Source organism: Cavia porcellus, unplaced genomic scaffold (assembly GCF_034190915.1).
Source record: "Cavia porcellus strain 051 isolate PalLab524CR breed Dunkin Hartley unplaced genomic scaffold, mCavPor4.1 scaffold_5, whole genome shotgun sequence".
Classification (NCBI taxonomy): Eukaryota; Metazoa; Chordata; class Mammalia; order Rodentia; family Caviidae; genus Cavia; species Cavia porcellus.
The window spans coordinates 32,167,190-32,189,295 of NW_026947488.1; the positions used below are offsets into that span (position 1 = coordinate 32,167,190).

The 22,106-nt window shown below is 52.6% G+C and overlaps 1 protein-coding gene across 10 annotated transcripts in view; it reads left to right on the forward strand.

The window, feature by feature from the left end:
- The window catches only part of Ninl (ninein like), an 82,456-nt gene that overhangs the window by 45,323 nt on the left and 15,027 nt on the right, over positions 1-22,106 (forward strand). For 6 of the 10 annotated variants that reach the window (XM_063248589.1, XM_063248592.1, XM_063248590.1 and 3 more), the window contains 12 exons: positions 2,527-2,623; positions 5,443-5,615; positions 7,364-7,430; positions 9,046-9,236; positions 9,855-9,995; positions 12,107-12,286; positions 13,699-13,835; positions 14,879-15,019; positions 15,503-15,677; positions 16,611-16,721; positions 17,152-17,232; positions 21,157-21,271. In XM_063248589.1, the coding sequence (XP_063104659.1) occupies positions 2,527-2,623; positions 5,443-5,615; positions 7,364-7,430; positions 9,046-9,236; positions 9,855-9,995; positions 12,107-12,286; positions 13,699-13,835; positions 14,879-15,019; positions 15,503-15,677; positions 16,611-16,721; positions 17,152-17,232; positions 21,157-21,271 (1,609 nt within the window). The remainder of the gene's footprint in view (positions 1-2,526; positions 2,624-5,442; positions 5,616-7,363; positions 7,431-9,045; positions 9,237-9,854; positions 9,996-12,106; positions 12,287-13,698; positions 13,836-14,878; positions 15,020-15,502; positions 15,678-16,610; positions 16,722-17,151; positions 17,233-21,156; positions 21,272-22,106) is intronic. The other 4 variants (XM_063248593.1, XM_063248598.1, XM_063248597.1 and 1 more) reach the window with 4 other exon arrangements.

Genomic DNA, 22,106 nt, shown 5'->3' on the forward strand with positions numbered 1-22,106 from the left:
TCTTGTCATGTTTTTGGTTTCTTTCTTACAGATGTATAGTGGAGTTCCCAGCCCCTTTCCTTGTTGGTTATGGTTCTTCTGAAGTGTGCTGGCTAGGGAATTTTGTCCTCTCCATTTTGCTGTTGGTCATTGAGGTACAAGCAGGGACGGCATATGCTGGCCCTTCCCCTCTGAACCAGTCAACCTGTGGGGCCTTCACCAGGTTAGTGTGTGCCATGCATGGGATTGGTTTGGGATGACTTACTGGGTCCCAGCCAGGGGCATGACCCAGGCCAAGCGTTCCCACCAGTCTGCTCTGGGTAGGGAGAAATCGACTGAAGTCAATGCTGTTACTTGTTCATGCTGCCGGATTCCAACATGTCTTCCAGTTGCCTGCCCTTTTCCATGGGAGGGTTGTATTTCCAAGCATTCACCACAGGTTAGTGCAGGTTCCTCACCGTCTCCATTCTGCGTTGGGCTCACTGACCCCAACTTCAGCACGACTGCAGCTCTGGTGAGTCATGATGGCGCAAGTTTGGGTGGCTTTGGTGAGAGCACTGTGGCCACTAATCTTAGCTGCTCCAATGGTAACCCTGGGACTGCGTGATTGACCAACTTTTTTCCCTTTAGTTTCTTCCTGGGTCGAGAGGATCCATCTCACTCTGTCCAGGCCTCTCCAGGATTTTTTATTCCGGCATCTGAGTCTCTCTCAGGGAAGCTGTGTATCCTGCTGCTTACTGATCTGCCATCTTTAGCCAATTACAGATAAATTAAAACATCTGAAACAACTAGGAGAGTTTGGCACCAGTATGTACAAGAAAAGAATAAAATTCCAAAGAATGCACTTTAAATAGAAAATTATCACAAAAGGTCAGTATTGTATTGTAAGAAATAAAAAACGAGGGGCTGAGGATTTAGCTCAGCAGCATAAGCGCCTGCCTTGCCAGCAGGCAGTCGTAAGTTCGATCCCTGGTACCGATAAAAAGGAAAAAGACAAAAAAAAAAAAAAAAGAATAAAGATGTAATTAAAAAATACATCACATAAAAACTAACCAAAAGAAGGCTGAGTGGTTTTTTGATATAAGGTGGGACTTTAAGATTAAAAAGTGACCCAGGGAATTGTTAGGTTTGGCATATAGTGAAACCTCAAAAGGAACATACAGGACAATGTTCAGAGCATTTTGGTTTTTTTTTTTTGTCTTTTTCCTTTTTATCGGTACCAGGGATCAGACTCACGACTGCCTGCTTGCAAGGCAGGAGCTTATGCCGCTGAGCTAAATCCCCAGCCCCGAGCATTTTGTTTTTGATAAGCAGACACTGGAGGCAGTGTAAAGTAAATTTTAAAACTTAAGCCTGATATTAAAAGATGGGGAAGACAGGCCTATCTTGTCATGTAGTTAGTGCTAGATTCAGCAGGCTTTGGCATCCCCCATGCTGGCTGTAACTTGTAAGATAAACAGAACTCTTAGCCAGAAAGTACATCTTGTTGTTTAGCTTGTTTCAAAGACTTATCATTTAGAGACAGAATGGCTCAGTCTAAGACAGTGATTGATTCTTCCTGCTCATCCAAGCCCTTGACTTTCCTGCTATGATAAGAAAACCCCCAACTGACTAGCCCAGAATAAATCTGCCTAACACCATATGACAAGACAATGTATAGCCAACTATAGAATGTCCTGTTGTCAGTCTTTCATATTTCCTGTATAAATAGGCTGTTTAACCCCAAAGTGAGACTGGTAATTTGGAACTAAGTTTTCCCCTAGCCCACTGATGTTAATAAAGCTGTTACCTGCCAAGTGCCCTGGCGCTGCATGTCTTCTATGTGATATGGTCCTGACTTTCCCAATGACAGGACTGGGTTGGTTAGTGCTCTGGTGTGCAGTGAAGTGTGTGCATCAGAGATGAGTGAATTATGCCTGTGAGCAGCCTCGTGGACATATGTTACAGAAGCAGCATCAAGTCAAATGGCTAAGACCTGAAAGAGGGTATGCTTGAGATTCCATCAAAGGAAAACTAAACCCTGTGTTATAGGGATGCATGCAGGATTCTGCAGGCGAGGTGAAGAAGAGCAAGGATATCATGTAACAGTGTAGGTAGAAAGGAACCTGGGAGCAGAGCCTTTCAAGGACTGGTAGGGTTTTGTTTCTAGTGGTAATACCATGAATATTTGTTTTGTAGGCATCAATATTAATGTTTTGTGGCCATCAACTTCTGTTTTCTGCACTTTTTTTTTTTTCATTGTTAGAGACAGGGCCACATTGTGTTTCACAGTCTGGCCTAAAATTCCTGGGCTCAGGCACTTTTCCTGCATCCCCGGACTATAAGCCTATGCCACTGCCCAGCTATTTTTTTCAGATTGTGCTGCAGGATCTGCTTTAAAAAATATTTATTTGGTGGTGAGATTATGGTTCCTTTTTACCTTTCTTATTCTTCTGTTGCAAAGACTTAAGTACATATTTGGTCTCCTCTTCTGAGAGGAGACCAGAGGTGTGGGTAAGTATGGCTCTGCTGGCGGTCACAGCATCCCCTCTGCTTCACCCTGTGCAGGTCACCTTTGAGGAGTTCAAGGAAGGGCTCGTGACCGTGCTGTCCTCCAAGGCCAATGGCGACCTTGGCAGTAAAGAAGCTGGTTCTTCGCAGGCAGGTGAGAGGAAGGTCTCTGTTAAGCTTAGTGTCTCTGCCATGCTTCCCACCTTTTGGAGTAAAATCTGCAGTTCTAAAAAGTGAGTTCCTGCCATGCTTTTCTGTCACTGTGGGCTGTGTGGACTTCCTACCTTCATCTCCTCTCTGTAAGCCGTGTCTTAGGGTGACATGCAGCTTAGCAGGGGGTGTGGCTGTGCCTGCCACAGATATACATGGTGAGTTCCTCTGCAGTGCAGGCAGCTGGTCTCCCACCCATGATCTCTGACATCTGTTTACTGCTGTACAGCCAGCTGGAATCTGTTACGAGGAGGTGGACCAAAGATGCACTGGTCCCTGCCTGTGCCAGAGGGCACTGGGCTCAGTGGGGGCGTGGGAAGGTCTGTTCCTGGTGCTGGTCCCAGGTGCCCCACACTCTGTTACATGGTCAGTGTGTGAGAGATGGTAGTGCTGCCCCTGGGGCCCTGTCAGATCAGGACCAGCTGAAGGTGGGTTACAGGGTTAGCCATGGGCCAGTCAGGGTGGGGCCAGTGGATCAGCCCCATTGAAGGTTGGCTCAGTCCCAGCTGTTGGCCAGCACTGCTGGGAGGAGGGCTGGGGCTAAGGACTGACACCAAGTGTCGAGTTGTCTATGGCTGTGGCTCTCTGATTTATGCAGATTCTCGAAGTCCTCACCCTCCACATTCGGTGTGACGCCTGAGGTGCAGGGGAAGGGTTTGTCTAGACCCCAGTGAGTGAGTGGTGGGAGGTTCAAACCTATTTCCAGTCTAAAATCTCTGAGCCCTGTGCACAGCTGTCCTGGGCGTGTTGGTGGCTCTTCCCTACCTTTTTCCTGGTGCTAAGGACCTGGGATTAGGGACCAGCCTTATGCACACCATTCTTGGGGTGTCCTGAATTACACCTTTTGTTGCAAAGTACATGGCAGCGCTTGTCCCCTCACTCATAGTAGTGTGGATGGACTCCATCACCAAGGTGGCTGGGAAGCGGGAGGGATGAGCGTGCTTTGCTGCGCCTGGGATGCCATAGCTGACCACACTACGTGCACCTGTCTTTGACATCTCCAGCTGTGCAGAGCCTGCTCAGCTCCTCTAAAGATGAGATCTCAGTTCAGACCTGTGTGTTTCTCATGGCCCCGCTGTGTCTTGTTTTGTCTTTTTTTTTTTTTTTTCCTTTTCCCTTTGTTTCGTTTCCCTTTTCTTTCTTTTTCTTTCTCTGGTTCCCTCCCTCCCCTCCCTCCCCTCTCCTTTCTCTTCTCTTCGCTTTGCTTCTATTGGGTTAGAATTTTAGAATTCTCCTCAGCCAGGGGGTCCTGTCTGCCCTCCTTGTGCCCAGGGCTGAGTCTTGTTCCACGTTCCCATCTCGTCCTGCTCAGCCACCTGCTCATCCCTACACCTGTTCCTGACCCTGCCCTGTGGGCCCTGCTTCATCCTACTGTCCCTGTGACATGAGCTCTGTGCTCGGACTCCGCTTGCTGTTCGGGTCTGATGTTGTCCTCCTCATGGTTTCTGTCTCCCTGCTGGTCCTTCTACAGCTGCTGAGGTGATCAGAGGAACGGGCTGGATGCTCAGGGCCTGGGTCTGTGTTGCATTCTGGAGGGCAGCCCTGCTGTCCATTGCCCTCCTACTGTCCGAGATCACCATTGGACATGTTACCAAATGCACGTTTTGAAGTTCGTGCCCCCTTTCTTGGAGAAGGCACACAGATGTGAGGGCTTTGGCCCATAAAGTGTGCTGTGGGGCAGGATGAGTGGCCTTTGCTGAGGGCCTGTGGGAAGAAGGCTTGGCCCAGGAAGCTTGAGATACTGTCCGTCCAGAGGAGGGGTCTTGTAGTTCTGAGGGGATGGAGGCCTCGGGTGTTGTTGCCAGGCTTGACTTGTTGTCTGCATGCTGGCGAGCCATGTGCTTACTCTCCTCCAAGTGGCTAATACTGGGTAGGCCACTTGCCATTTCAGAAAATGCTGTCTGGATGGGGACGAGAAGGGTGCTGGGTAGCACAGCATTTTGAGGTCAGCATAGATACAAACCCTGCAGTCAGCGGGATACAGATCCTGGTGGCATGCCCTCCCCAAGTTTGCTAGTGTAAGATTTGACCCCAGGGTGTGGCCATCTGGCAAGTCCGGTTGTCAGGGTCATCAGTCCCTGGAGTCCCCCCAGCACGGCTTCCCAGGCACACCACAGCTCCTGTGGTACTTCCAGAGATTGTGTTTCCCTGTACCACCTGACTGGCCCGAGCACCAGACAAGGAGGAAAGGGGCTCCTCAGCACGTCCGTACCCAAGCTCACAGAGTGGAGGGCCTCTCTCCAGCTGTCTTATGTCAGTCAGACATATCTGACCTATCCCCCCCTATCGCCCCTTCCCATGCACCTTGGAGAGTTGTGCAAATGTGCAGGGTGGAGGTGGGGATAGAGTAGTGTCCTTGCCTGCTTCTGCCCTGGACCTCCACCCTGCTCGCCTGCACCCTCTAGCCCTCTGTTAGTGCTTGTGGTGAAGCCTGAGAAGGTCTTAAGTCTCTGGAGCTGCATGTTCTTAGATTATTACAAATTTTTCCTTTGCATAAAATGCTAGATTTTGTGCTTATTTTCAATACAGAGTATTGAAAGTATACTTGATAAAAGGTAAACAATGGGTGGAGTTTAGCGCTAAGACCTTCCTGACGTGGTGCCTCTTCTGCCCCAGGTACCAGGGGAAGCCTGTTACAGCCCCTGGAGTTTATGCCCCTAGTGCTGTGCTGTGCATCATATATCTTCAGATGCTTCCGGGCAAGACAGGCCAGAAGGCATGGGTCTGCAACATTTCATGGTCCTGCATCTGTTTTCTCTCCAGCTGCTGTCTGTGCTGTGCCACCAAAGTACGTGAGCGGCTCCAAGCGGTATGGCCGTTGGAGCCAGCCAGAGTGGAGAGCCTCAGGTGCTGAAGCCACATGTGGACCAGAGCAGCAGGCCAGGGCTGGGCTAAAGGGCCAGCTCTGCCATGCCGCATCCCTGGAGAGTGTAGAGGTGGGTTGGTGTCATGCCCCAATCGGGGTGCCTGGGCTGGGGGAGGATGCTTCTCTCTGTCACCATGGTACAGTCACCAGACCTACACCAGACCCCACACCACCAGCTGTCGGGGAGGGCAGTGACATACTGGGCAGCTGAAATTGCCAGCCGCCTGGGTCCATATTGCAGATGGCATATCCTGTAATCTTCTTGGTCTGGTTGCTTTTGGGGGATTTCACCACAGAGCACCCACCTTCAGAGTCCAGCAGTAAATAATTTGTTCACAGACCCTCCATCTCTGTCACTGCAAGATGGGTTTTACAGTGTCACAAGAATGAGCATGATGTGCTAAGGCCAGAAGGGAAAATCACCTTTGATTTGGCCTCGGTTTAGGCATGTTCATGTCCCATGCCCAAGGTCCCACCTGCCTCAAAGGCATGGAAGGCCCTGGGGCCGCCTCCAGCCTTATGTTGCTTCCTCTCCCTGGTGGAGACTGTCTCATGTCTGGGAGGGCCAGGAGACGAACCAGAGTCCCATGCTCCCAAGCAAAGAGAGATTTCTTATGGGCAGGCACACAGCCCTGAAAGGAACCATGAACTCTTGGACTTGTTTCCAAAGAGTCCAGGAGGCCCTGGTCTCACGGTCCATGACAGGAGCTCTGATAGCCAGGCACATTGGGAGCCCTGGCCCCACACTGATGTATTTGTATCTTGAAAATTTGCTGAGATGAAAAAGAGAAAGCAGACACATATTTAAATATTAGCGCTCTTATCTTGGGCCTATTGCATCTGGGCAGCCAGATCCCTGACCTTGCTTTTTATTTTTTTGTGACTTTGGGCCTCAGATATAGAGGCAGAGTGCATGGCACTGGGCTCTGTGCTCCATCTTTGTTGGTGCCATTCTGCGGCTTGAGCTGTCTCTTCTCTGTCTCTCTGTCTCTCTTTCTCTCTCTTTTTCTCTGTCTCTTTCTCTCTGTAATACTGGGGTTGCACACAAGAAGCACTAAGCTACATCTCCAGCCCTATTTTATTTTGAGATTTCGACTAAGTTGCTGAAACTGACTTTGAATTAGTGGTTCTCCTACTTCAGCCTCCCAAGTAGCTGAAGTCACAGGCCCACACCACTGATGCCAACCTTAAGTCATTTTAGGTCCCCATAGGATAAGCACAGGGAGAGCTGCCTTCAGGATTGTCAGTTGAGGTGACACAATAGAACAGTGGGGGTTAAGTGTCAGCAGCTTAGGTTCTGACCCGTGAAAGTGAGTGCCAACTTTGCAGAGCACCCTGCCTTTGGTTCCAGAATCAGTCATGGGACATTCAGTGCTTAGTCAAAAGCAGACTGCTGCTCTGGTCTGCTGATTTGGGCATGGAAATGTGAGGTCATGGCCATGCTGTGTGTTTCTCAGTGGCTTTGGGTGCAAGTTTGCAAAGGATGCTGAGGTGTCAGGTGCCTGTGCCCTGTGGGGCCACAGGGAGCTGCTTTCACTCCACTGTCTGCTGACTTGGTGTGGGTGTGGGCCATGCCCTGCTCATGGAGAAAGCCTCCCTGCAACTGGGATGTGGGCTTCACTGCATTCTCAGTGAGGTGCTGTGGCTGTGTTTACAAGGAGCCCAAGCACAGGTGCCCTTGGGGCTGAAAGGACTTGTTTCACAGGCACTGCGGGCTGCTCAACAAGGCCTCTATGGGGCCTTGGCCTCCTCTGCTGTCCTTATCCTGCCCACACATCTTGTTCTATTTGGAACTCACTTCTTACCCTGTTTTTCCAGAGCCTCAAGTCTGATGAGGAAGCCGAGAGTCCTAGAGAACCTCAGGAAGAGCTGTTCGAGGCCCAAGGTAATATGCGGCCTCATGTTCTCTGCACTCTGCCCCTGGTTGGGCCTGGAGCCCATGTTGGCGGGATGCAGCCCCATGGACAGTGCTATTGAGGACTGTGGAGTCTCCCACTTAGGCCTCAGCTGCTGGATCCAGGGGAAGAGGCCTCTGGCTGTGGTGGTGGTATGGTTCACTGTGGCCCGGGAAGGTTCTGTGGGAGGGGCTGGGTGGGGGCCAGGTGCACAGATGTACAGGGCCTGCAGTGTAGAAGTGTTTCGAATTCTTCCAGTGTTGCCTCCCTCCCAGGGGGGACTCAAGGGCTCCGAGAGAGAGGACTTATTCATGTTAGTTATCTTGTATTTGCCTGTTGTGTACTCTATTGATATAAAGAACAAGTATTAAGAGCCCTAGGGTTTGACTAGGGAGCCAGACCAGTAGCTGTGGCGGGTAGTGTATGAGAAGCAGCCTGAACCAACTGCAAGTGTGTATGAAACTGCAAAGTGGGTGGAGCAATGCAAGGTCCGAGCAGCTGCTCAGAACTGGATGTCCTTGCAACCCTGAGGAGCCCTGAGGCATGTGTCATCCGGTGGCAGGCAGGGTACAGGCTGAGCTCCTCGGCACTTGGTGCAGCCTGAGGCTAGCGTGAGCCTCTGGCCACACACTTCTTCACGTGGCCAAGATGAGGGTGGGTGGGCAGGGCTTGGCCATGTTCCTCTTTTTGCTCTGGGTGGGTCTGAAAGTTTTAAAAAATTACATTCTTAAAGAGCTGGTTTTGGGGCTAGGACATAGATTAGCATTAGAGTGCTTATCTATGTGTGAGGCCCTGGTTTTTATCCCCAGCACTGCACAAAGAAAAGAAGGATTGATTTGTGGAACTAAAACACCCAGGAAAAGCTGGTAAACCAAGCCTCTGCATGTTTCTGGGCTCTGGCCTCAGCAGGTACCCTTAGGAAGTGCTTTCATCAGGCAGGACGTGGAGAAACATCTCACATCAAAACTTAACACATGTGAAGTTGGGAGGACCGTGTCTTCCCCCAAATCAGATTCCTGCCACTCCCCTGCCTCCCACACGTCTCTGTCCATGGCTGGTACATCTGGCCTCAGAGTCAAGCTCCAGTGTCCACATGTTTCTGCCCAGACACAGTCCGACTGTTGGTGTCCCCAGCTTTCCTGCGGTGTGATTTACAGGAGGAACACCTCATGGTACTCCCTCAAGTGTGCAAGTACACATGTGAATGTATAGTACACACACAAGTAGGTATCATGTCCGTGCATGTGTGTGTACACATGTGTGAGAACTCTTGAGATCTGCTCTCTGAGCAGATTCCCCGTAGTCTTTACATAGTTAACAATAGTCACCATGCCACACATGCATCTCTGGTCTAACCACCTCCTAACGGCAGTGCACTGCATCCTCTGGTGAACAATTCCACTCTGTAACCCACTTCCCTCTCTATCACCACATTCCTCTTCAGATCCCACCACAGGTGGGACCATGCACTCTTTATCCGCTATGCCTGGTGTAATGACCTCCAGATCCTTCAACACCACTGCAAACACTGGATTTCCTTCCTTCTGCAACTGAATATTCCATGCACGTTCAGCAGGGTTTAACTATGGCTCCCCCTTGCTCCAGGGCAGCTGCAAACTTGGGGCTCTGAGGTTTTTGGGAGCATCCAGAAGTCCTGCAGCTCCTCCTGTGCCTCACCTGAGAGCCGGATCCAGGGCATCTGGGAGCAGCTAGGAGTTGGCAGTCGTGGCCACCTGGATGAGCAGGAGCTGGCTGTGGTATGCCACAGCATCGGGCTCCTTGGACTCGCAGAGGAGGTAAGGGCCTGGGGCTCTGTAGTGCATGAGGGTGCAGCTATGTGCTAGTGTGGAAAACTCCCTCGCCCTGCAGGCACAAATTTAGTTCTGCTTTCTGGCCTCAAAACCTTGGATGGCTCCCAGTTCTTCTGGGAATTGAACTCCAGGCCCTCTGTGACAGCCTGGCCCAGCCTCTCAGACTTCCTGCCGACCCCCACGGTGTCCTGGGCAGGTGTGATATCTCCGCTCACAATACTGGATCTGCCTAGAGTGGACCCTGGCCTACTCTGCAGGGCCCTGTTCTGTACCAGCTCAGAGAGGCAGCCCAGAGAGGTAGCCCTAGGCCTATGTGTGATCCTGGGTACCCATGGAGACCAGGGACACAGTGCCTTGCTGGACTGTAAGCCGGGGTTCAGCCATGCCTATCACATGCCTCTCCATGTCCAGCAGATTCCAGTCCCCAGTGGACAAAATATAGTCAGGAAGACCTGGTTTGCCCACTCACGATGGGAGAGAAACTGAGATGGGGGCCTCAGGAAAGCTCCTGGTCAGTTCAGGCTGGGCAGGGACAGCCCCACGGGGTTTCTGGAGCCTGGGTGGGCCCCCTTCAGAGCCTGAAAAGCAGCATCTTTGGTCCAGGAATTGAAAGACCTATTCCACAAACTGGACCAGGACGGTGATGGCAGAGTGAGTCTCGCAGAATTCCAGCTCGGCCTGTGCCATCACAAGCCCATGCTGCTTCCGGAGTCTCCCCTCCTCAAGCCCTGGTCCCACAGCCAGGTAAACGGGACAGTTACAAGTCAGACCCTGGCCATCACTCTGTGACCATAGCTTGGTGTCTGTGTGTATAACCCAGTGAGCCCCGAGGGAGCCACAGGCTGAGCATGGCGGGGCAGGGGCTGACCTATATGTTACAAGGTGAATGAATCCCTTGGTGTCTCTGAGGCTCAGGCTCCTCTGTAAAGGGGAACAGGAAAGGCTCCCCCCTGGGGCTTATGGGGATCACCATGGTACAGGTACACAGCAGTGCCTCCGTGGCTTCTGGGTGGTGTCAGTGGGACGCCCCCTCCCCAAGGTGGCTGACAGGGATCCTCAATTCCTTAGGTGTCCTGAGGCCTGGCTCCTTTCACTGGCTCACTGCTCTGAGAGGGAGGGGCCACTGCAGCGCTGAACTATGCTGGCTGTGCTGAGTGGCTACCAGCTGGGCATCGAGTCCTGGCACCTTTGCTCAGGTGCCCAAGGTGCTGCATCCTGCGGAGGTATCAGGCCTTGGGTTCATCAGCCACTTGCAGGTCAGCCGCTGCTTTCCATGCCTGAGATTCTCAGCATCTGTGAGGACCCCGGTCCCCATGCCCAGCACCTACCTCACCTGCCAGGGCCACACCCTCCCTGGGCAGTGTGGCCCCCAGCTTGTGACAGCTGTGGCAGCTCCTGGGCACCATGACCCTGGTCCATCTTTGCCTACAGTCTGCACACATGTGTTTGACGGTGTGTGCACACCACTTGTACACATACATTGCCTGAACACCCACTGTATACAGACACTGCCTGTGGACATTGCTGCTTGCACATACACATACATTGTATCTGTGTAGCAACCGGATACTCAGTGCTGTGCTGCCCCAGTATAGACACATCCACTCCAAGTGTCTCGCTGAATGTATGTTTACCCTACATGGAATCCGCAGGGACATTCACATCTGTTGTCTGTGTAAACCCTCCACATATGCATGCATGTGCTCATATACCACATGTACATATGCACTTGCACATGCACTGTGTACATGATGCACATATACGTGCTGTTATGCTCATCTGCTATCTGCGTGTACTCTGCAGACATGCACACGCATATGTAACACACTGCATTCCCCACATCTGGACTCCCTGTGCACACTGTATGTGTATTCCTTGTAACATGGGAGGCCAGAGCCCCCAGGCCATGTCCTGCAGATGCCGTTGCCTCTGAACACAGGGCCTCCACTGGCAGCATCTAGTTACCTGGTCCCCGGGGCCCTGATAGCTGTGCAGGACACATGGAGCTGTCCTTCCCACAAACCCTGGTTCCTCAGAGATGGTGTGGGGAGCAGGTGGACATGGCTGCCTGTGGGTCTCACGGACTGAGGGCCTCCATGTGGTCTGGTGGTGTCACTGGAGCAGAGATGAAGCAGGGACAGCCAGGCAAGTGTCAGGCACAGGACCACAGGGAAAATCATGAAGGGCAAGGTGGCCTGAGAGCCAGACCCATGTGAACAGGGTTGAAAGGGAGAACAGAGGCATCTGGAGTACAGGACCCACCGCCATCCTGAGCCCTGGGGTCTCAGATGGCAAAAGTTTGTTGGGCAGGACTGAGCGGGGGCAGAGTGCACAGGAGACGCCATCACAGGACTGGAGCAGAGAGTTTGGCTTGCCTTCTGGTGGTGCCCACACAGGGCTCCTGGGGCGCAGGCTTCTGGGGTGCAGGGCTGCTCAGCCTGGCTTTTCCTGGCTTTGCATGCAGCTTCCTGAGTTTTCCTCTGCAGGCCTAGTGCTTGTGTACCAGCTCAGGGCAGAAATGTCAGGCCAAGCATGCTCCTTTACCACATGACACTCACCTGGGCAGGGTCGAGCACACAGGCCCACAGTGTCCAAAGATGGCACAGGAGCAGGTGCTGGGGCCCTTGCAGGAGCATAGGATCAAGGACATTGTAGTTGTGTCCCCTGTGGGGCCATGTGACTCTGGCAAAGCTGTGATGGTGCCCTGCCTCTTTCCTGTGCTGCAGGAGAGGTACCAATAACAGTCCTGGGTGCTGTTCCTGCACAGGCACAGATGAGAGGACAGTGCTGGTGGGGACTAAGGAGGAGCTGCTGAGTCACCAATGCCACGTGCTTAGGTGCCCTCCCTTTCCCAGGGGCAGGTCCCGGAGGAGAGCGGCTGTCACACCGCCACCACCACCTCCTCCCTTGCTTCTGTGAGCTGTGGCCTGCGCCTCTTCTCCAGCATCGATGATGGCAGTGGTTTTGCCCTTCCGGAGCAGGTCATCGCCACCTGGGCCCAGGAGGGCATCCGCAGTGGCCGGGAGATCCTGCAGGTTTGGGTGGCACCTGGGGAGCAGGGGCCTCTCTGCAGATGCGCAGATGTGTGCCCACCAAAGAGGGTAGGCGAGTACCCCTGCTAGGGCACAGCAAGACACAGGATCTGTATGAAGAATCTCATGGGAAGAGTCTGTGGGGAAACCTTTTTCCTTTAATTTTACTATTAAAATACAGGAAATTTTAAATGTACACAAAATACAAGAAAACAGCCTGAAAAGGTCCAGTTGTGGGGGCGTTTCAGTGCCCTGCACAGGGGAGGGCAGTGTTGCCGACCATCCAGAGGAGCCCCTCTGGTGGCTGGAGCTGTCCCCACCAGACACCTCTCCCATGAAGGCTCATGTTGGGGTGACTTGCGCAGCTGGTAGGGCTCTTGTAGGCATCAGGAGACCATATTGAAAGGGAAGGTAGGACAGATGGAACCTGACCTGTCCGATGAAGAGGCAGCGGTGACCCAGTGTGGTCTACATCTTTACACATAGTGGAAAGGGGGAAAGCTTATGACAGGTCCAAAAGTTCATGGTCTCGGTGTTTTGCTGAGATCACTGAGAGTGGAATCTTCTCAGAGATTTCTGTTCAGGGAGGAGTGCGGAGGCCACACACCAACTGAATCTGCCTTGCTCCTGCCCCAAGGTCCTTGCCTACCTCCAGCTCAGCTGCTCTCCACAGGGTGTCAGGGTCATGCCCCATGGGGTATTGTCCCTGAGTCGCACTGCTGTCATTCTCAGACTCCACTCTCCTGGGGTAGGGATGCTCACTGTGGCCATGGCCTGTGTGCTCAACTGGGTCTCTGTGGGGCCTCGAATGAATGAGCACAGGGGGAGTGATGCACAGGTAGGGCTGATACAAAGCAGGAGTTAGGCACCCCAGGCCTGCAGCATTGCAGGTCACAGTGGGAGGGCATGTAGCGTTTTTAAGTTCATTTTCCAAAACCCCAGTGGTCAGGCCACGCTCCCTTCTGGGGTCCAGCTCACTACGGACCCCCGTCAGGTCACTTTCTGCAGCAGAATCCTTGCCTGCTCCTTCTTGGTAGGGCAGCCTTTCATCCCAGGTAAAGCTAGGGGCTTAAGCACAAGGTGAAGCCAGGCCCAAGTGGGTGGGAGATGCATGAGGTGTTGGATGAGGCCTCTGTGCTTCTGTCCAGTCTGGGTCTCTTCCACCCTGAGGCAGGGACTGGGGGCTACCTCACAACAAGGTTGAGGCCATCTACTGCAAAAGGGACAAGGGTCCCTACTGGAGGAGTAAGAGAGGTCACATTGTGACAGGAGTAGGGCATGATGTTGGTGACACCTCCCAGGGCAGAGACCAACAGAGTGGGTGCTGATTGTGACAGCTACAGAGCCCCTGCTCTCCTGCCCTAGGGGGTGGGATGCATCCTGCAGCCCTCACCCTTGTGCTTCACTGCTTCCAGAGCCTGGACTTCAGCCTGGAAGAGAAGGTTGACCTCCTGGAGCTAACCTGGGCCCTGGACAACGAGCTCCTGACAGTCGACAGTGTCATCCAGCAGGCGGCCTTGGCCTGCTACCGCCAGGAGCTGAGCTACCTCCAGTAAGAGCCAGGCTGAGGTCTGGGAAGCCCAGGACAGGCAGGGACTGCTTCCTGCTCCTTTCCAGTGGCCAGGCCTGGGATGAGTGCCTTACCCTGAGCTCCTGAGGCTGGAAAGGCGCCAGGTAGAGCAGAGGAGGTAGCTCACAGATCTGGGGCCGTGGCCTAAGGACAGGCTGCTGGCCTGTTTGCTGGTGGGAAGCTCAGAGGTCTGAATGTCAGGTCCGCACTGTGACCATCTAGTGATGCTTAAGAGGGACAGGGACTTGCTTGGCATCCGAAGCTCCTGGCTGGGAACCTGCTTCCAAGAGGAGCCACAGGCTTGCAAATCAGACCAGCAATAGGCAGAGGATGTCTTCACCAACATGCAGTGACTGCTGGGCCTAGGCACAGTCTCAGGATGGGGCTTGGACTTGGCGTGGGTGACGGTCAAGCCTGTGTCTGCAGAGCATGGGCAGAATGTGCCCTGTAGCTGCAAAAAAGATGGAAGAGACCCCAGCTGAGCCTGAAGACAGCAGCGCTGGGTCAGAGCCTGGCAAAAAGCATTTGACCTCAGGCAGCTCTGCAAACAGGTCCAAGAAGGCAGAGGGAAGCCAGCTCGCCCTCCGTGGGCAGAGTGGATGCCTAGTGGCTGGGCCATGTGGCAGACGCCCTTTGTTCCTGGAGCTCACTTATGCTTGCTGCTACCAGGTGCTGGGCTTAAGGCTGTGCCCACAGCATCAGGGTGGCTGGGTTTCCCCTTTTGCACCTATGCCTGGGTTAGATGAAGGTGTCTGAGGGTTTTTGGCCGAGCTGAGATGGGAGGGCTCACATATGATGCCCACATGGCCCAGGCCCTCTGCAGATATGGGTCTGGCTCACAGGAGCTGGGGTCTTGGCCCCTGCCTTAGTTTTCTATCTGTAGGGTGGGCGCAGCAGTGGCAGAGCCCTGCGGTGGATGGGGGTGCTGTAGAGGCAGTGAGACCTATTGCCCCATTAGTGCAGCCAGGAGTGTGGGATTCAGAGAGGCCGATGGGGTCCCTCTATGGCCTGTCCTTGCCCTGCAGGGAGCAGGTGGAACAGCTGGCACGGGAGCGAGACAAGGCCAGGCAGGACCTGGAGCGGGCTGAGCGGAGGAGCCTGGAGCTAGCAAGAGAGATGGATGATGGCCACACTGCGCTGGAGCAGCTCACAGAGCGGAGGATCCAGTGGGTTCTGGGCTCCTCAACACACGGGCCCTGGTCTGGCTGGGACAGCCAGCATGGCAGCTCCTTCTCCAGTGTAGGCAGGATTAGGAGCCTTGCATTCCCAGGCCGGGGCAGACTCAGAAGGTGTGGCTGGGCCTAAGCTGGTAGCATCTTGCTCTTCATGGCTCGGTTGTGAGGCCTCCCGGTCATCAACTCCAGGGTCTGCAGTCCTATAACAGCGGTCAAGTAGTGGCGCCGGAGGTGGAACGGGGCAGAGGGTACCAGTGGGCCCTCTCACCCTGTTCTGTGCACTTCCTCACCCCTGGGTGGAGGGCTGCTGCTGCCTTGGCCCTGTGATACAAGTCACCCTTAATCTCAGGTCACCCCTGCCCCAGTCTGGGGGGCTCCTCAGCTGGGCAAGAATAGGACCACGGAGACCACAGTGGCAGTAGGCGTCCTCACATGGGCATTACCGGGAGTCCAGCAAGCCGTGTCGCACTGCAGGTGCCTGGAGCAGGACTACCAAGGACGGCTGAGTCTCCTGCGGGCAGAGGTGGCAGCGGAGCGGGAGCAGGTCTGGGAGCAGGCCTGCAGGCAGCATGCTGCACTGGAGCAGGACTTGGGCCTCCTGCGGGCTGAAGAGTCCAGGCTGCGCCACAGGCTGGGGCTGGCTGCAAAGGTAGGCAGTGCGCTGAGGGGGCAGGCAGGAAGGCAGCACCCTTCCTCCCTCTGGCTCTGGCCCCGGTCCAGTTGTGTGTCCCAAGCCTGTACACCTGCTCTTGGCTTCAGGAGCCACCTGGGCTGCGAGGACAGTCAAGGCCAGAGATGCTCACCTGTGCCTGACCCTGTACCTTCCATCCCTTTTCTTCCTCCTAAGATGAATTCATAACTAATTTCAGCTCCTGTGGGATGTGATTGCAGCCCCCATCCTTGCTTTCCATGGACTTTTTTTTTTTGCAGTACTGGGACTGGAACCCAGGGTCTCTTTGTATTCAGCTAGATCTCCAGCCTTTTAAAATTCTTTGTTTTAAACTGAGTGTGGTGGCACATGCCTATAATCCCAGCACTTAGAAGGCTGAGGCAGGATGATTATTGTAGGTTTGAAGCCAGCCTGAACTACATACTGGGACTCTGTCTCAAAAAACAAACCAAAAACTATTTATTTATTTATTTATTTATTTTTTGAGACAGGGTTTCACTAAGCTGTCCAGGTGGGCTGGAACTTGTGATCCACCTGCCTAGGCTTCCTAGCGAGCTAGGGTTACAGGATGTTCCATCGGGGATTGTGTCTTCTCAGTTCAGTCTCTGGCATCTGAAGATGCCACCCTCCTGCCTACTGATCCAGTTTCAATGCAATCTTTTGAGAATATCTTGGAAATGCTGCAGCAGCCCTTTATTGTATTTTCACTCATGACCTTTCTGAGTGTTGGGTGGGAAGAGGCAAGAAAGTAAGATGAGATTGACAGGGACCCAGGACTGTCCCCAGGAGGCTGTGGGCCACCTGCTCACCTGCCTTCCAGGGCACACCTGCCTCCCATGCAGCCAAGTCACGCAGACACCTGCCCACCTCCTCCTTGCCTTCCAAGCCTCGTCAACACCACCTGTCCTGTAGGAGAACAGCCGGTTACAGCAGGAGATCCTGGAGGTGGTAGGGAAGCTCTCGGATTCAGAGAAGCTGGTTCTGAAACTGCAGGGTGACCTGGAGTTCATACTGAAGGAAAAGGCAAGTCCCCTGCAGAGCCCTGGGTGGGGGAAGTCAGAGTCGGTGACGGAATGTGGGATTTCTCTCCTGAAGTCCTTGGCCTGGAGAGAAAGTCATTGTGATAGCCTTGCTCCTATTTTATAGCCCCTTAACTGATGCTACCTTCTGCTAGCCACATCCTGAGGAGGCCAGAGGCCAGCATGTCTGCTGGGTCCAAGAGCTTTCCAGGGTGACAGTGGATGGCCCCACATGCCCATCCTGTGGGGTGGGAACACTCAGAGGCCAGGGGAGAATGCTGGAGGGCTGTGCTTGCCACTGTCGGCTGCTGGAAGGAAGCTGCATTTTCAGCTGGGGCTGGAGAAGGCCCCACTCATGCTCTCTGCGCACAGCCTGGCCTCCATGTGCACGGCTGCGCCCTGCAGGCTACCTTGCCCATTTTTTGCTCTTCTAGCTGGAGCCACAGGCCATGGAGCTCAGAGGCCAGGAGGAACGGTTCGAGGCTGTCCTGAAGGAGTATGAGCTCAAGTGCCGGGTAGGTGACCCAAGCAACATGGCCCCCAGCCCACCACCAGGACAGGCTGGCTCACGCTGTGGTGGCCACCAGGGGCCTTGTTCCCTCCCTCCCTATGGGTGGACTCAGCATCCTCAGCAGGATGGTCCAGTAGGCATGGCAGGAGGATTCCTTCCAGCCAGAGCTGCTGCCCAGGGCTGTGCCCAGTCCCAGAGGGGTTGCCAGGTCGAGTGGGGTCAGGTTCTGCATCCAGGATTGGTCCTCATAAAGACATTTTAGTGCCAGAGGAAAACTAAATAAGCAAACCAGAACTGAGTTGGGCTGGTTATTAACAACAGAAAAATTATTTGATTTATAAATAATTTATCACATAGTCTTTATTACTCATTGTTCGTTAGGATTTGAGTTACCAAAAGTTAACTTATATAAACCTTACAAGAAACCTTTTTTTGCAAAACATGTACATGTGATTAAAATTAAGCTCCATGAGGAACTGATGCCCTTGAGACCTGGCCTGATGGCGTGTACCTCAGCTGCACGGGAAACTGTGGCAGGACCCTCCCTTGAGCCCAAGAATTGGAGGCCAACCTGGGCAGCACAGTGAGACCCTGCCTCAAAAAAATAAAGCTCCACTGTGGCCCACCTGCCCTTCCAACATCCTTGGCATTAAGAAAGTTGTGTCCCCAGAAGCTAAAATGGTAGAACCCGGAAAGTACCACAGGTCCAGTGCCAGGGACTGGGGAAGATTGTCATGCTAATGACTTAGTGGAGTCCCACATGGCCTTTTGTGGACATGTGGGATGTTTGTAGACATGAAATCCTACATAGGCAACATTGCTGAGTGACCAAGCAGAAATAATACATGGTCTCAGGTTAGAGTTGTGGAAAACTCCAGACAAGGGCCAAAGGTGTTGCTCAGCTGGAGGGTCACAGTTGACGTGAGTGAGGCCCTGGGTTCAACCACCAGCACCAAAAACAAGATAAAACAACAACAAATTCCATATAAGAAACCCCACTGACAAAAATAAAACTCTAAGGTCAGCAGAGAGTGCTGGTCACTCGTACTTTTCCATCATTGCCGAAGTGGTAATTAGCATGAACATTTCCAAGCAGACGCCCAGTCTGCCAGTCTGGAGGCATGGTTAGGGGCTGTGGTGCTTGGCATTGATGTGGAGGTGGGGTGGACAGCTGCTGTCCTGCTTTGAATGCTTTCTCCTGTATTTTGCTCACTGGGTTTTACCCCAGATTACCTCGTGCTAAAAATCCAGTTATTTCTCGGACATACTGTGGTCATCGTTAAGGGCACTAATAACTATAAAGTGATTTCCTGACTTGAAAATTAAGCAGGTGTTGTGGACAGAAAGTCCATCTGGAAAGCTGACCTTGTATCCAGAGGGGGCCCTGTGAAGGTATGAGAAGCTTTTCTTGGGTTTCTGCCAGCATTTGTTCCTGCTGCACTTGCTGTGTAGCATTGTGGGATGTAGATGGCCGTCGCCTGAGTCTGACCCAGACCTGACCCTGGGTGTGCCATTCTGTCCCTCTGCTCTGCGATCCCTGGGTGGCCCATGTTCTCCCTCCCTGCAGACTCACCTGGCATGATGGGGTGAGTTGGGCTCAGGCAGCTTTCGACCTGATCACAGGTGGTGCCTCCTTCCCTTGAACTTGCAGGAAGGCAGAACCTAGAACTGTGTGGGTTTTCAAGCAACTGTCAATCCATCAACCTGACTTTGCTATTCTTTCACCTTTGACTCTGAAAGTTTTATTTTTTTAGACATCATCAGGGGTATTTTACATTTTGGTGCAAACCTTTTTAGAAACTTTCACTTTCCATATTTTGGGAATATTTTTTATTGTTCCCAATGGACATTTAGACCATTTTTAAAACCTTTTGTGCCAGGTATGGTAGTACACACCTGTCATTCCAGCACCAGGAGATTGAGGATCACTGTAAGTTCAAGGCCAGCCTGAACTGCACAGAGCAACCCTGTCTCAAAAAGGCACACATGAAGAAAGTAAAATTTAATTAAATTAAATTAGACCTATTGTTTACAAGTAATTTCAAGCTTGAACCCACAAACATAAAAATAGTACAGGGAACAAACCCCTGCGCACCTTGTCCTTAGGCTCCCCACTTACCGCATTGCTTGCATAGTTGGTATGTGTGTGTGCACGTATGTGCACCTGCAGCAATCAATCTACAGCCAAGTAGACTGATAAAGGCTCGGGAATTCTGCAGCACTTGTCAAAACTTAGGTAGCTTTAAATTGGGCATGGTGAGATAATTTGCACCATAGAAATATTGGAAAGCTGCAGAGCAGGCCAGTGTTTCCTTGAGAGGAGCCCCTCCAGCACCCTGTGAAATGTGGAGGATAGAGCCCCGTGGAGCACGTCTGCCTGCCGCCCTCCTGGCCATCTTCTCTCCGAAGCAAGAGGAGCTTAGAGCTTGGCAGTGTTTGGCTTTCCTGTCCCTCTGCAATGTACTCACAGCCTGCCTTTGTCTTTTAAGGCATTGTTTATTTTGAAGACTGCAGATCCTCCTGCACCTCCCTGCTTTTTCATAGAAACTTTATCATTTCGTGGGTTTGTTTTTTGTTTATGATTTCCTATTAGTTTTTCCAGCTGGGGATTGAATCTAAGCTCTTCAAACTGAGCTATACATTCAGCCCTTTTTAGTTATTTATTTTTATTCATGTGAGACAGGGCCTTACTAAATTGCCCATGCTGAGCACAAACTTTCCATTCTCTTGCCTCAGTTTTCCAGTGTGCTGGAATTATAGGGATGTGCCATCATGCCCACCTTTAAAACTGTGTAATTGACAGAATTGAACATCCTTATGGGCATAATGCGATAATTCAGTACGTTTGCAGTGTGGGAAAATCAAATCAGGGAATGAGCATGCCTACTCTTTCAAACACTTATCACTTCTTTGTCCTCTCTGGTAGTTTCCTGATACCGAAATGAACTGCTGTAAACTGTGGTCACTGGTGATTGCTTTTGATTTGGTAAAGGCTGGGCCTCCTCTGCTGGCCACTGGGAGGGCAGGTTGTGTCCAGCAGCCTTGTTTTGTGTTATTGATCCCCTGTTGAGGTGTTGCTGGGTTCCATGATGTGTGATGATAGTGTTTTTCCCCTTACACTGATGAGCAGTCAGCAGGGGACATTTTCTGGGCATCTAAGTTTTCTGCTCATCAACAAAGTCTTCGCAGCTTAGCGTCACTGCTGATTGCTGCCCATTTTGGTCTTTACTGTGCTGGTTGAAAAATGCTAGTTTTTCCAGTGTCGTGCTGTTGGCCTTTCGCTGTCACTAGAGAAGTCCTATCTGTCTGTCAGTAGAGTGGACCTATGTATTCCTGTTTACCCTCAAGAGTATACAGTTTATTTGTGTGCTTAGTGATTTGCTTGTAGGACTGGCAGTGTGTCTAGCTGTTTCTGCATCCTGGGACATTCCTTTTGCTCACTGTTCTCTCTGAGCAGATGGACTAGCCATCCTGTCACCAAGTACCTCAGGCCTTGTCTGCAATCCAGTTTCTCCATGAAGCCCTGACCTCATTCACAGAGAAGGGTCTTGGGGACCAAGCCCAGGGCTTGGCCAGGCTTCACTGCTTCTGGGTCTAAGTCATCTTTTGTAGTCTCTAGGTCCCAAAGTGATCACCCTCTGTTTCCTTGTGTGTCACCGTCCTTCTGAGATCACTTGGTGCTGACTAAACAAAGCACCTATAGTTCAGGTGTGGACATTTTCCACATCTCCCTTTGTCCACTCCACCTGCATTCATACAACACACAAAAAAGTCAACAGTGACCATGCTGCTTAGTTATGACACAGTTGTCACCTGGGAGTTCAGTGTCACTGCCTGCTTGTCCCACAGTGATTGTTCCCTAGGGATAGAGCTGCACCAAGCCAGCTAACAGCTGTAGCACTGAAGGAAGTGTCTGCTGTGCCCCCAGGACCTGCAGGACCAGAATGATGAGCTTCAGGCCAAGCTGGAGAGACTGCGCATGTGGCCACCTGGGAATGGGAGTCAGCAGTGCCCTGCTGGGGAACCTAGACACCACTCAGCAGGTAGGTGTCCACAAGGTGAGGCGATGATGGGTTCACAGCAGTGGCCCAAGGCTGAGCATTCACCCAGCATGGGACTAGGACCATAGAGGAAAGGAGGGTTTATATGAACAAGGTCATGGGTGACACTGGGGACATGTCTGCCTGCAGTGGTCCCCAGGGAAGGTTGATACCCACCAGGGACATGAAGGTGGTCATCAAGGGAGGTGGCTGGAGGGCAAGTACAGTGTCCTGCGTGTCCAAGGGCATCCTCATCCTGTGTGCAGAGTTCACATTTCAGTCTCTGTGCTCGGCTGAGGAATCAGGGCCAGCTGAAGCTGCAGTGCAGGACCCTTAGCTCTTTGGGAGACCTGGTGTTTGCCATGGGCCCTTTGCAGGGTAGGTGACCTGCATGCAGTGCAGGAACCCAGGCCTTGCCTGCTCCCCACCACCCCCAGCCATGGCAGCCCCGACTCTGGGATCCCTGTGTGCTCCAGCAACTGAGAGCAGTTGGGGTCCCACATTGCTCTGAAGCTGCTTACTTAATAAAGTGAAAGGAAGTTGTGCCCAAGTGGAGCCTATGGGACATAGTGGATTCCATGCATGGGGGCCCTATGCTGACACCCTTCTGCCACCAATGCTCTGGGAAGCCTGGGAAGAAGTAAGGACAGTGCTAGTGCACACAATCTGCAGCCGTTAGCACAGCCTGGCTACAGGGTGAGTGGCCTTGTCCAGTGTGGCCTTGTCAGGTGCCCAGGTTGGCTGTAGAGAGTCCCCTGGCTCTGCTAGTGAAGTTCTGGCTTGCCGGTGCCTCTACCAGGGCTGGAGTGCTACCAGGGCTGGGGTGGCAGCTCTGCTA